Here is a 14,189-nt window from a genome sequence, read left to right on the forward strand (position 1 = left end):
GCTGCTGGTCACAGTCTGTGCTGTGTTCTCTTCCAGGACAAGGGGTGCACTCTGACCCCCGCCCCGCCCCCACCAGCGGTGGCAGAAGCGGCGGACAGGCAGGTGAGCTGGGGCCTGAGACCGTGCCCACAGATCAGTGCCCCAGAGGCCGCTGGTGACTAGAGGGGCCACGGGGCTGAAGGCAGCATGGGATGGGAGGAGGAGGAAGGTTCAGGATAAGGAGATGAAAGGGGGAACGGATAGCACTGTGAGGACCTCGGCCATGAAAGGGAAGAGAAATCACAGTGACAGCTGGAGCGGTGTCGGCGTTAAAAGCTGCGGGCTGTTTTTTTTTAATTTTATTAATTACCAATATATATTGACAGATTTCTTATTTTATTAAAGATTATGTTCCATGTCATATAACAGGATAGAGTATGTTATTATTTATTAAATAATACATAATAGAAGATATACTAGCATATTATCTTCTGTTTATTTATTAGCAGATAGTATATAATACATATGTAGGTGTTTATATACATAATATCTAATTCATGCACCTATATAATATATAACCCATAACAAATAATGTAAGATTATGATTAATATATAATATAACAAGATTACATAACAATAATGATGTAATATTACCCATTGTATGTCTTGGTTCATGACACATTCTCATCTTAGGTGCCTGTCAGAGGTATTTATGTATTAAAATTAATATTATAAGACACAGTTATGAACCTATCACCCAGCATCTTAACAGGAATATTGACAGTGACATACTGTGTCCTCTTTCCCTATCCTGCTCTTGGCCTCTTCTCACAGGAAGTAACCAGCATCCTGAATCCTGGCTTACCCTTGCCTTGTGTTACTTTCACACACACAACATTTAAGATCAGTTAAAACTAATGAACTGCAGATACATGCAATGAAGTGGATGAATCACACACTCCATGTTAAATTGAAAAAGTAAGCCCTAGAAGGTAGCCGATAGTGTGCTATGCTTTTAACTGTGTATATATATGTCAACTAAACTCACTGAATTAAGAACAACTACAGCTAGAGTCCAGGTGGGAGAGGGACAGATAAAAGGTGAGGTGAGCAGATTTGCTGCATGTGAGCGAGTTCCTTTCCAGTGACATGTCATTCTCTCTGAAGCAGGAGGCAAGGCCATCTGCCGGGAGTCAGGGAAGAGACAGAGGGAAGGTTAGAGGTGTGCAGAGAGCAGAGAATGTTGACGCCACTGAGTGATAAGTGGGGAAATGTGCTCACTAGTGAAGTCCTGGAGGATTGCCTGGCAGCGGCAACAAGGTGGGCATTGATTTGTAGCCTTGGAAATCTGTGCTGGGAGAGCCTGCTGCCTGCAGGCTCAGAACAAGTAGAGCTGGGTGAACCGAGATGGAAGTCGGCCTGGTGAGGAACTGAAAAGGTCAAGGCTCAAGGGGGTTTTGTCTGTCATAAAGAGAGTGCTGACTGTGGATGCAGAGCTGGAAGGTGGGGAAGTGGAAGTAAGAGGAACGTGGACAGGCAGGAAAGCAGAGGAGTCAGTGCATGATGCCCCAGTGAGGGTGAAGGAGGGCCAGGGAGGCTGGTGGAGAAGCAGCTGGATGGCTAGAGGTGGGCACTTAAAGGAGAGAGGCTGGACCTGGGGTGGAGACACGCCCGGGTATGAGCCCGGGGGTAGGGTGAATGGGGGGTGGCTGGCTCAGGCTGACGGAGAAGAAGACCCTAGAATGACCATACTGGGTGGTAGAAGGAGAATGAACTTTGACGTCTTGATGGTAGGAGGCGAGGCAATACAGAGCTGGTGGTCCAGGTGCTCCTGACTGAGGCAGATGAGCAGGGAGGCCAGGGTGGCAGGCACTGCTAGGAAAGGATCTGGGTTTTCCATGTGCTCCCACGAGGGGAGGAGCAATCATCTGAAGGTGGAAAGTGAGCACAAGGAGGCCAACCCAGGCTCCTTGTCAAACGGGGGGTGTGAAGGTGCAAAGCGTCAACTCCAGAGATGGTGGCCCAGGAAGCAGGGACCACGGGTGAAGTGAGGGGGCACTCAGAGAAGAGAGGGAGAAGAGTCTTCTGGGTGTAGGGGGAAGAGAGGCCCCAGGACAAAGGAGCACAGAGGCACAGTGATGAGGATGGACTGGCTCTATGGTGACACTGCAGGGATGGCTGGATCTTTGTCCTGAGGGCTTAGGTTGGGGGGACTACTGGCCTCATGAGGACCCCCCTCTCAGCAGCCTGGACAGAGGCTCTCGCTCCTGAGAGCTGTGTGGCCACCACTGTTCCCGGAGGGGCTCTGCCTCCATCTTCTCTTATCAGACTTTCCTGCCCAGCCCCCGACCGCCAGCGAGGGAGCCTGGGCCTCGCAGCTGTTTGCCGTGGAGGGACACAGGCTCCTCGGAGGAGCAGGCGGATCTCACTTTGCTCCGTAACCCAGGGCCTAGCAAAGCGCCAGCCCATGTGTGGGCCAAGTAGGGGCTCGGATACTTACTATACTAACTCAAAGCAGTAGAATTGCAGAGCTGGAGGAAGTGACCACTGAGCTCACAGAGTTCACTGCCCACACCCCCATTCTACAGATGAGGAATCAGAGACCAAGCAGTGAAGCAGCCTTGGCCAAGGTCACGCTGCTCGTAAATGCTGGCCTGTGTCGGGCATGCCAAGTGATGAGCTGCAGTGAAGGGGCTGAGAGGGGTCTCTGGGGCCAGAGAGCTCGGGTTCAAGTCCCAGCTCTGCCATTTATTAGCCGTGTGATTAATGAATGTCCTTACCTTTAAAGTGGAACTCATAGTGGTGCCAACTCATTGGGTTGTCATGAACACAGCATTCCTGGAACAGCAGGACAGAGTTCTGTAAGGGTTTGCTGTTGCTTTGGTTACGATTATTATCACCAAGTGAACCCTGAAATGAAGAACAAAGGCAGAAAGAATTTTTATTTTAAAGGATTTTCAAATCCTCTGATGAATGCTTCATTTCATCTATTCAAGTTTGCATTTGACCCTTATTAACAACTACACAATGGATGACTTTTGAGGCAATCTTGCTTCATGTCTTTAATTCTCACTAACGACACAGGCTATTTAACAGGCAGCAGTTTGTTTTCCAGGAAGAGGGACAAAAAGTTAAAAATGACTCGGTGCCTCTCGGTCCCCAGTGAGTTGGTTGTGACCTGTCAACCCAGCTTTGGGGAAGTGCCCGCTCCCCCTGGGCCCACTGAGCTGCCCCGCGCCTCCAAGGGGTTCCGTACCCCCACATGAATCCAGTCTCTTGGTTCCTATCTTTGCTTCAGATCCCTCAAGGACTGCCCATGCCCCAGGGCCCCATCTGCCCCACCAGCCTTGGCTGCTGGACTCTAGGACACCATCCTGGGTCTCAACCATCCCCTGTTCCTATGACCGCCCCACTACTCTACATTTTGTCCTTCAAGTGTGGGCTTCTGTGGCTCGCCACACAGCAGGCGTCTCCCCGTCCTCCACCGTGGGTAACTGCATCGTCCTGCACAGTGCCTAGCGAACCTGTGTGGAGGCAGGAAGAATACAGAACAACAGGTGCTCAGAGGGGCTGCCTTTCCCACTGCAGGGTCCCTAGAGAGCTTTCTCCCAGCTGGTTATTCACAGGCGCTGAAGCTGTGGAATCTCGATGTCACCAATTTAAAGGGCATCATCACTAATTACAAAAGCAATCATTTCTTCAGTAGCAAAAAGAGAAAAGACTTTGTGTTCCCCACCTCCAACTTTTTTCCTCCACCTTCAGATGTTTCTCATCTCTGGGCAAGGGTAGAATGCAACTCACAGAATATTATTTTCAATGTCTTTTCCCACTCTGAAGATTGCTTTCCCAGAACCGATGAAGGCTAGAATGGTTTAGCTTCCCTGGACTGAGGATTCAGAGGCCTGGGAGGAAGGGGGGTGGGGGAAATGAGATAACTCAGCAATATTGAACCTAACAGAGACATTAAAAGGTTCTATTCTAAACAGAAAGGAAGCAGGATGCTATAGAAAGAGGAAAACCGTAGTTGGAAATGCAATAACGAGTTGCAAGAGAATAAACATAAAGATGTAAAAATGAAAAAGGACATCAAAATAAAAAAAGTTGGGAATGGGAGAGGGGAGCAAGAAAATATAGATTTTTTTCTTTCTTTTTTTTCTTCGTTATTCTTAGGATGTGTTGGAGCCTACGTGATTATCAGTCTAAAGGAAATAGATATAGTAATGGGCTGATATATTTGAAGAATAAGGTAACCACAAATCAAAAGCATACAATAGAGTCGCAAAAAAACCAAAAAGAAACAAACTCAAAATAGCTTAAAGACTTAAATATTAGACACGACACTATAAACTTCTCACAAGAAAACATAGGCAAAACATTATTTGACATACATCTCAGCAATGTTTTCGTAGGGCAATCTAAGCAACCCAAGCAACAGAAATAAAAGCCAAAATAAATAAATGAGACCTAATTAAACTTATAAACTTTTGCACAGCAATAGAAACCATAAGTAAAACTGAAAGACAACCTATGGAATGGGAGAAAATATTTGCAAAAGATGAGACTGACCATGGCTTAATTTCTAGACTATATAAATAGTTCATACAACTTAATAAGAAAAAAATAAACAACCAAGTCCAAAAATAGGCAGAACATCTAAACAAGCATTTCTCCAATGAAGACACACAGATGGCCAATAGGCATATAAAAAATGCCTAATATCGTTCAATTATCAGAGAAATGCAGCTCAAAACTACAATGTTATCATCTCACACCAGTCAGAATGGCCATCATTCAAAAGTCCTCAAACCATAAATACCGGAGAGGCTGTGGAGAAAAGGAAAACCTCCTACATTGTTGGTGGGAATGTAGTTTGGTGCAGCCACTGTGGAAAACAGTATGGAGATTCCTCAAAAGACAAAAAAAAAAAAAAAATAAGACTTGTCACCTAATCCAGCAATCCCACTCCTGGGCATATATCCAGAGGGAACCTTCATTCCAAAATATACCTGCACCCCAATTTTCACAGGAGCACTGTTTACAATGGCCAAGACATAGAAGCAACCTAAACATTCACTGACAGATGACTGGATAAAGATGTGGTATTTAGATATAACAGAATATTACTCAGTCATAACAAAGAAGGAAATAAGGCCATTTACAGCAACATGGATGGAACTGGAGATTATCTCACTAAGTGAAATAAGTCAGACAAAGACAAGTATCATATGATATCACTTATAAGTGGAATTTTTAATAAAAATGATACAAATGAACTTATGTATAAAACAAAAACAGACTCACAGACTTATAAAAAAACTTAGAGTTTGGGATTAACAGATACAAATTACTATATGTAAAACAGACAAACAACAAGGATTCACTGTAGAACACAGGGAAGAATATTCAGTATCTTGCAACCTATAATGGAAAAGAACCTGAAAAAGAATAGACTATGTATATGTACAACTGAATCACTATGCTGCATACCTGAAACTAACAAAACAGCTGTATAACTGAAGCTAACAAAACATTGTAAATCAATCACATTTCAATTTAAAAAAAATTGATAAGCTCTAAATACCTTTATTCGAAGAAAATCTTGAACTCTTCCCTCTTACAAAATTTAAAATGGGTAGCTTGAGCAGGACCAAATTATACTGGATGGGCAGTTACATATCTTCTCCAGCACGTGGCCCATGCTACACACACAGCGTGTTTTCCTACAGGTAAGAACAGCCCTGACTTCACAGCGAGGAACTCTTTCTGGGACAAGGGACTCTGTGGCAGTGGCCTCCTTGTCACCGCTCCATCTCACCAGGAGGCCAGGGTTTTCAGAGGGGAGGGGACATAGAGCTCATACACTTCAAACTGATTTCCCGAAAAAACTATGGAAAAACCAAATTCACCTGCAGTGTAGGAAACATGAGCAGGGCCCCTAAGCAGACCGACAAGCCCAAAGTAAGATGGCCCGATGTTCAGATCGGAACCAGAACAAAGACCACCTGGCCCCAGTTAAATGACCACCACCTCACCTGCAATGAACTGCTCGTAGTCAATGTCAGGGATGTTTCTGTTGAGACTTGGGAGGTCAGAGGAGTCGGACCAGGGATCGGGGCTCTGCCAGTGGTAGAGGTGGCCCCAAGGGAATAGCACCAGTACCGGCTCCTCCATCTTCAGCAGGATCTTCAGGAGGAAGGCAATGTGGATGCAGACGTTCCTACGGAGGTTGAAGCCCTCTGGAGGGTTGAAGTCACACAGAAGGTACCTGGCAGGGAGCAAAGGAGAGCGGGTCTTCAGGGCCAGGCCTCTGCACAGGAATCCCGGCTTAGATAGAACAGATACAACAGGAATCCCTGCACAGCCCATGGCCTAGACTCCAGACACATTCAGCAGCTTCTGGTTTGTAAAGTGGAGGCACTGCCCACCCATCTCCATGTGGCCAATTACTTCAAGTCCGGGAGCAGTTGCGGAAGACATCTTGGCATCCGTCTAACACCACTAAGCACCTGACTAGCTTCTGAGCACCCGTTCTCCAGGGGCTCTCAAACTTCTTGTTCTACAGAACCCTATACACTCTTAACAATTACTGAGAACTCCGAAAGGCTGCTATTTATGTGAGTTAAATCTATCAATATTTCCTGTGTTAGAAGTTAAATAAGAAGTTAGAAAAAGTGTATGAATTCACTTAAAAATATTAACAATCTACTGTATGTTACCACTAATACTCTTAAACAAAATATAATTCTATTTTTCAAAAGAAAAATCATTAGTGAGAAGAATAGCAGTGATTTTAATTTCTGAAAATCTCTTTTGGACTGGTGAGAGCTGAATTCTCCTATCTGCCTCTGCATTCCCTGTTTTGTGATATCACAGGCCAGGTTTTCCCTGGAAAACCCCGCAGGAACGCGGGAGAGCAAGAGTGTGCAAAAGGCAGGTGACATCCCGGCGTTTCTATGAAAATGGTCTTGCACCTCAGGGGCCTTGGATACACGTTGATAACTGCTGCCCTATCCAAGGCGAGACTCTTCTACACAAGAGCCAGGCAAGGGTCCTGGATTCTGTAATGAGTTACCGCCACCACACCCCTCCCTTCTCTGTGTTTTTCTCACAACCTCCATTACTGCAGATGAGGATGTAATCCTCAACTGGGGCCTCTAATCCCAGAAGACTGCTAACTTCAAAAGGGAGGTTCCCATCTACCATCCCTACACCCCGCATAGTTTATTTTGGGTCAAGCCCTAGATAACTACTTATCGGCACTGACCCTTGTGTCTTATTCCTGGGGTTGACTGAAGGAACCAACATCTGGATGGAACTGAAATTTCCCTGCAGATAAACAAGGCTGATAAGCCACCCCATTCCAACATCTGATTCTGGGGCTCTTCAAAACCCGGGTAAGGCCCCGCTTCATCTAAGATGGGTCCTCCGCCTGCCCTTCCCGGAGGGTTCTGGGAGGCCGCGGCCACCAAGGGCGACCCAGACTCGCGGCCCCAACTCCAGGGCCTGAGGGGGAGGAAAGCTTGAGGCTGTGAGCAAGCCCTGCCCCGCCCCACCCCAACACGCTCCCCGGCACCACAGCCCTCCCGGGCCACCGCCCCAACCCCGATCCCACCCCGGTTCATGTCCGCCGGCCCCACCGAGCGGACGTACGTTTACCGTCTGTGGGACGCCGCCCCAGACAGGATGTCGGCCGCCGACTGACCAGGCCAGAACTAGTCGCCCGGCCGAGCAAGCCGCCATCCCCAGCAGCAAGCACCGCCATGGCCCCGGGCAGCTGCACACTTCCGGAGCCCGCTACCCGCCCCAGAAGCGCACGCCGGCCCGCGCGGAGCGTGGCGCCTGTAACCATGGCAACTCCGCGGGGCCCTCCCCTAGCGCTTGCGTCGTGCGTCCTCCCGAGTCTAGTTGTGCGAGGGCAGAACTTGCGGAGCCAATGGGAGCCAGGGCGCGGCCAGGACGGGGGTGGGGGGAGGCTTATGGGACAGCTGGGCGGGGCCGGGGAGGGCGGGGCCGCGCGGAAGTCCTGACCTGCAGGTGGCGGCGGCCGGAGGCTGGGGCGTTGCTGCCACCAGTGGGCGGGGCAGCGGGGCAGCGGGGAAGCGGGGCGGGGGCACCCTCACCTGTCCGTGTGTGGGGATCAGCCTGGGCTCCGCGGCCTCCGCTTGCACCGGACGTGGACCCAGGCTACCGGTGGGCAAGATAGAGGACTGAGCCCAGGCACGCACGGCTGGCCAGGTAGGGCACCTGAAGTGCAGATCCGCCAGGCCCGCTGCCGGGCTTGAATGCGCGCTCCTAGGCAGTTTCCAAGAAGACGGGATCTGTCATAAGAGGGGAGGTAGGGCTTGGGTGCCAGATGTCGGGTTGGGTGCAGTCTCACAGGAGAGCCACGGTGAGAGGGCGCAGAGCGGCCCCTGTGTTGGCGGGGCTAAGAGTTTGGGGTATAGAGTCGGGGTGGTGTGTGCCTTTCTCTGTGGTCTCCTCAGTCCAGAGCAAGGGGCTCTGCTTCCCCCCTCCCCTCACTGCACTCCCTGCCTTCCCCAGCACTACCTGGGGTGTGGTCATGTCGGGGCAGGGAAGGCCCAGGGAAGGGGCTCATTCAGGGGCAGGGGCCACTCTGCAGGGATGCTGGACCTGACAGCAATGCAGTGCTTCGGAACTCCCCTGGGCTGGGTTTCTAACCAGTGGGATGGAAGGGCCTTTCCTTCCTGGGGTGCAGTTGGGGGAACTAGATACGTCATGAATGTCAGCCCTGAAAATGGAGGCTGCGCTACATCCATTCTTGGAGAGAAAAATCAGGCCCTTCCAGCCCAGGTGACTCAGAAAGTCAGTCAGCAATGTTCGGGGTCCCCAGTTTAGGCTTTCAATTAGAGCTGAGCGGCTCAGGAGGCCAGATCCCTGTCCGTGGCTCCAGGAGTAGGCTTTCTGCTGGGGGACAGGATCCTCACAAACACCTGTGTCTTTGTGGGTCTCTCCCCTCTGACAAGCTGGGAGGCAGGGTGCAGTTGTGAGAAATCGTGTTTCCATGAGGAGAGGGCCACCAAGTGGTGGGGGCACAGGAGACAGTGAGAAAGTGTCCCGCAGCCTTTCTGGAATCAAAAAACTGGCAAATGTGAAAAAGTGCATAATTTGTTTTATTGAACAGGCTGCTTATGTACGTTTGGAGGGCCAGGTTCAATGACTCTGCATCCCTCCAGGACAATAGCCTCAAGAGAAGAACAGACAGAGCAGGAAGAGATGTGGGGTTTCCCCCAGGAATGAGGCAGAACAGGGATTTCTGCAGATTTGCAAGGAGACCCCTAACGCTGAGCACGGGGTTACAACCCCACGTGACTCCTGTCGTGTTTGGCTTGGGCTCTGGGTCTGGCCTGATCATGTATTCTTCCAGCTGAGTTCCAGAAATTCAGAGGGTAGACTTAGAGAGGCTGCGTTTGGAACCTGGTGTGGAGACAGAGGGTCCTTATCCTGAGTCCCCTCAGCCTAATCACTGTAGCTGAGTTCCAACACCACCCAGGCCCCCAGGGTGGCTGTGGAGGGAGAGCAAGCCTGGCAGGTGACCCAGGGGTCCCACTGCTGTGCTCCTCCCTTATCTTTGTTCCCTTTCACCCCGGAAGGTGTGATTGTCTCATGTCCTGGTGACAAGCCATCTCTCTTCTCTGTCAGGTGGGATCCCCACCCCCGCTCAGCCTTCTTTCTGCATGAATGCTGAAGGACCAGGCTCACTTGAAGTTCTGAGTTTGAGCAGTAAGGTGGAAACAAAGAAACCAATGGAAACAAAGAAACAAGTCATTGGGGCAAAGCTCCCCACCATAGAGAAGCTGCCCTGAGTGGAAGGGAGGGTGTGGGCATGCCCATTTGTTTCGTGTCTCCCAGTGCTCTTCCCTTTCTTATTGCAGACCGGCATGGTTACAACAAAATGATCTGCAAAACTGAAAATATTTACTCTCTGGCTTTTACAGAAAAGGCTGACCAGCCTCTGGCTCCCGTACCGGTCAACTGATTGGAGTACATTTCCAGTTTGGAAACATCTGGGCAGGCCCAGGTTTGCAAAATTCTTTAAGAGTAGTTATGGAGTTTTGCTTCTAAACATTTTTATGGCTGTATACTTCTGAGCTGAGGTTGTGCTGTGTAATTCTGAGCCGGGATTTTCTCAAACTGTTTCTTATTTCTTATACCGGACACCCCTAAATTCCAAGGGGAATGGGATGTTAAGGAAGCCATGGAGTTTAGGAAAAAGATACAGATTTCATTTCCATTTAAGCATCGATGTATCTCCATCCTAGGCTGTATCGGTTCTGTGGTATTGATAGGGGAACTAAATAGCAACCAAATTTATAGAAAATAGTGGGTCATTGGGTACACAAGTTCTTCTTTTCAACATTTTTGTAGTGTTTGCAGTTTAAGATGACCGTTCCTGAGAAACAGGCAGCCTCTTAGAATGAAATAGCCTTTTCCCTGAACCATACTCAATTTTTATTTCGTAGACAGCAGGAAGGGCAATCACACATCCAACACTTGGGGACCTCAAAGATAAAACGTAACTTTCTGAGAGCACACTACCCCCGTCTCCCTCTGCTCTTTTCACTGTCCCATTGTCCCTGAAGGCTCTTTCGTATCTTCTGCTCATGACTCCAGTAACTCTTCCTTCTCTTCCCTCAGCTGGTAAGTTTACTTTTCTACTTTGACCAAGCAAACTGAAGCTAACAGAAGAGAACTTTCACCAGCAACTCCCAGCATATCCGCTCGCCTTCTGATGTCTGTGACCTCACTCTCGCTGCCCTACCTCTTATTACAGGTGACATCGAAAGCCAGATCATCCAAAAGTCACCAGGGGGCCCATCCATACAATCTTCTCTGGGCTGTCACTCCCACATCCATCCTCTCTGTCACTACCTCATCTATTTTGTTCTCCTGCTAGTTGGCTCCTATCAGTATATAAAAGTCCATCCTCTTAAAAGAAACAAACAGCACTCCTTGACTCTAATTGGCCCCCACCAATTGCCACCCCATGTCTTTGCAGCAAATCTTTAATGAGTAGTTTAAACTCACTGTCTGCATATTCTCTTGAGCCATTCCCTTTTGCAACCACTCTGGCTTTTCCCCTGATCCCTCGCTCTATGGAAACTGCTCTGTCAAGGCCATCAGTGACCCCACGTTGCTAAATATAGTGGTCAGTTTTTAGACTTCATCATGCGTGGCCCTTTGGCAGCACTTGACCCAGCTCTTCCATTTCTCCCCCCGTGTTCCTGCTTCAATTGACCTCCAGCCCATCTCTCTGCTTTCGATCCACTGGCTGGTCTTTTGCCAACGTCTCCTCTTTTTTCCAAATGTTTACTGCGAATGTGCCTCGGAGTTGGGTCCTGGGTCTCTCCTCTATCTCACTGCTATACTTTTGGTGGAAGCAACCAGACTTGGAAATTGACATGCCATCAATTTCTCGATTTGTCCAAAACTCCCTGATTGGCCTTTTCCATTTGGAACTCTCTCCCTGATACTCATATTCTTTTTCTTTCATTCATCTTTCTTTCACATTCATACATATGTTCTACTGTGTAAATTACTTTTCCAAATTTTGAATCAGTCCATACATATCATGTGAAATGCTCAGATCTCTATTATTTCCACTAAGATGCTTATTCTACCTTAGAACCTTTCTGCATTTCTGTATTTATGTCAATAAAGTGAATAGTATTTCTACAAGCCTCATAGTTAAACCGTGTGATTGTTTGGGGCTATTATCTAACATGAAATAATGAAACATCAACATAGTCCTTTTTCATTTAATTTTATGTAATACCAAGATGAGGTTCTTGCACTGAAGACTGTTTTATTGAAATTTTACCTACGTTATGGACAGTCAGTTTATGTGAAAGCCCTCATTTCTCCCCTTTTCTGATATATTTACCATTTGGCTATTATAACATATACCTTGGCATGAAATAAAATTCCAAATCCATTCACATAATAAAATTAATACATTTAAATTATATTTTTTAGTGTTAAAAAGAAAGAAAAAAAACCCAGACTCCTCTACCTATTAGACATTTCTGTGGCAATATCTAATAGACTCCTTAATCATGACATTGAGGAACTGAGCTGATTCCAGCCCCTTTCCACCTGCTCAGCCCCATCTTGTCCCATCCCCTGTGGATGGAGAGGACATCCATCCCATTTTCCAGGTCCAGATGTTGGAACCATGTTCTTTCTTTCTCTTTCTCTTACACACACACACACAGCAAATCCAGGTTGTTAGAAAATTCTGGCTACTCTGAATTCATTAACCACCTACTCCCTGTTCCCTACCCTCTTAGGAGCCACCTTCAGCCCCTTGTTGGACACCAAATAGCCTACTTCTTCCATCTTTGCTTTTCTACAATCTCATCCACACAGAGTCAGAGGGAGCCTATAAAAGCATACATTGAGGGGGTGGGTGTAGCTCAGTGATACAGTGCATGCTTAGCATGCATGAGATCCTGGGTTCAAACCATAGCACATTCACTAAAATAAATAAATTAAACTCCTCCCAAGAAAACCCAAAACAAAAGCATAATCTGGACATCACCCATCCCATCAAAACTCACTAAAAGGGTCACCATTCCATTAGGAGCCAAAGTCGTCCCAAAGTCTTCCAGGACCCGGCCTGCTCTGCCTCTCCGCCCAAACTCTCCCCATCACTCTGGGGGCCTCTGGCTCCGGCTTTTCCTTCTTCCTCCGGATCTATTCTGCTTCAAGTTCATTACTCCTTGAGATCTGCCAGGATTGCCTTATTCCCTCCTGCCTGCCTCCCACCCCACCACCATCACCTGAGTTTGCTCATGTCACTCTTATTTTTCCCCAAGCTCTTGCTACCCCCAACATGTTGCCTGTTTACTCTGCTAAAACTCTGAGCCCCCAGTGATGGGGAGTCGTGTCTATTTTGTTGACTAATAAAGCCCAAGAGCCTTGGGAATGGGTATAGTTACTAGATTCCCATATGTAGTAGGAGCTTATACAGATTTACTGAATGAATGCAGAGGTCCTGGTCCAATCCGATGGAGCACTTCTGTGTCCTGCTCAAAGAATAACTCTCCTTTCCTCCTGAGAGGGGGTGACCACTTCCTTGGTGATCAAAGGCAAGATCTATTTTCTTTATGCTGTTAACCTTAGGCGGGGAGACTGTGGGATCTTCATTTATATTTTAAAATTTGATTCACTCTGCAGTTTGCCTCCTGTCTATGTATCCTTTTGAGAAACCGTTTATGAGTGATCTTTCTTCCATCAGATTGTACAGGATCCAGGGGGAAGTACCAAGCCTGTCCCATCGGCCATCCTGGGTGTCATGTCCTGTGACCCAGTGGATGCTCAGCACGTAAGTGAACCAACAGGAGTGAGTGAAGAGATGGGATCATCTCATTATTGTGGTGGCTGCACTCTGTCCGATGCCTTGAGATTGGGGGAAGGATTTACAATTGCGGAGGCGAGATGTCAGGCCCTCTGTGCTCTTCCTGTGTGCCCTGGCCTTACCCATTCCCCCAGCCCCCTCTGGGAAGCCAAGCCCAGGAGCTGGGCCACCAGCGATTGTGCTGATCAATAATCCACCTCACCCAAAGTCCGGGGGTAGGAGCGGCCAGCACAACTGGTTGTAGACTCTGAAGTCAGGTCCTTGGAGGCATTCCTCACTGAACAATGTTTTGGACCTTTTATTTTTCTCTATAGCCTCGAGCTGAAGAAACAGTTTTCCTTGGATACATGAAAGGTGAGGACACCTACTATCCCCATGGAACCCAGGTGGGGCTGGGAGTCTGCTGTCTGTACAGCCGGTGGGCTCGTGTTGCTTTGGGCATCCCTGTGCCTGAATTCCTGCAGTACACTCGGTGGTAAGAACGGGGGTGCCTGGCAGGGAGGGAAGCGGGTCGGGGGACTACACATCTGGGGAGACGTTAACCTGGGGTGAGCGGGAGCCGGCTGATGCATGGAATCTCGGTGCAGGGAACCCTCCAAACTCAGAGAGGTTCCCACTCCCGCAGGGTCCCTTTGATCAGGGTGCTAGGCTGTCAGCACAGCAGGGTCCCTGTGAGGATCATGGTGCCTTCAGGCAGTGGGAAGTGAGGGGTCCAGTGGCACTTAAATTAACTGTGCACCCAAAGCCAACCCCCGTCTCTTTCAGCCTGTTTCATATTCTGCAAAACTGGAATGATATTAACCATCCCGCAGGTTTATTGATGGGCTGGGAC

General features: G+C 48.4%; 1 protein-coding gene and 1 long non-coding RNA gene across 13 annotated transcripts in view; one reads left to right on the top strand and one right to left on the bottom strand.

The window, feature by feature from the left end:
• Positions 1 to 453: 453 nt before the first annotated feature.
• On the bottom strand, positions 454 to 7,737 carry LOC135319330 (uncharacterized). 5 transcript variants are annotated; one of them, XR_010377848.1, is made up of 5 exons: positions 7,630 to 7,737; positions 6,012 to 6,244; positions 3,781 to 3,881; positions 3,401 to 3,503; positions 454 to 2,889 (listed from the first exon to the last, which is right to left on the bottom strand). It is a non-coding gene; the product is annotated as an uncharacterized LOC135319330 (long non-coding RNA). The 5 variants fall into 5 exon arrangements; XR_010377846.1 differs by lacking the exon at positions 3,401 to 3,503 and having other exon boundaries at positions 3,716 to 3,881; XR_010377845.1 differs by having other exon boundaries at positions 3,401 to 3,881.
• Positions 7,738 to 8,089: 352 nt separating this feature from the next.
• LOC135319331 (uncharacterized) overlaps positions 8,090 to 14,189 on the top strand; it is a 49,932-nt gene continuing 43,832 nt past the window's right edge. For 5 of the 8 annotated variants that reach the window (XR_010377852.1, XR_010377853.1, XM_064479183.1 and 2 more), the window contains exon 1: positions 13,721 to 13,832. Coding sequence is in view for 5 of the 8 variants with exons in the window: in XM_064479183.1 (XP_064335253.1) it covers positions 13,733 to 13,832 (100 nt within the window). In the remaining 3 variants the exon portion in view is untranslated. The other 3 variants (XM_064479185.1, XM_064479186.1, XM_064479188.1) reach the window with 3 other exon arrangements.

Source organism: Camelus dromedarius, chromosome 25 (genome assembly GCF_036321535.1).
Source record: "Camelus dromedarius isolate mCamDro1 chromosome 25, mCamDro1.pat, whole genome shotgun sequence".
In the NCBI taxonomy this organism is placed as follows: Eukaryota; Metazoa; Chordata; class Mammalia; order Artiodactyla; family Camelidae; genus Camelus; species Camelus dromedarius.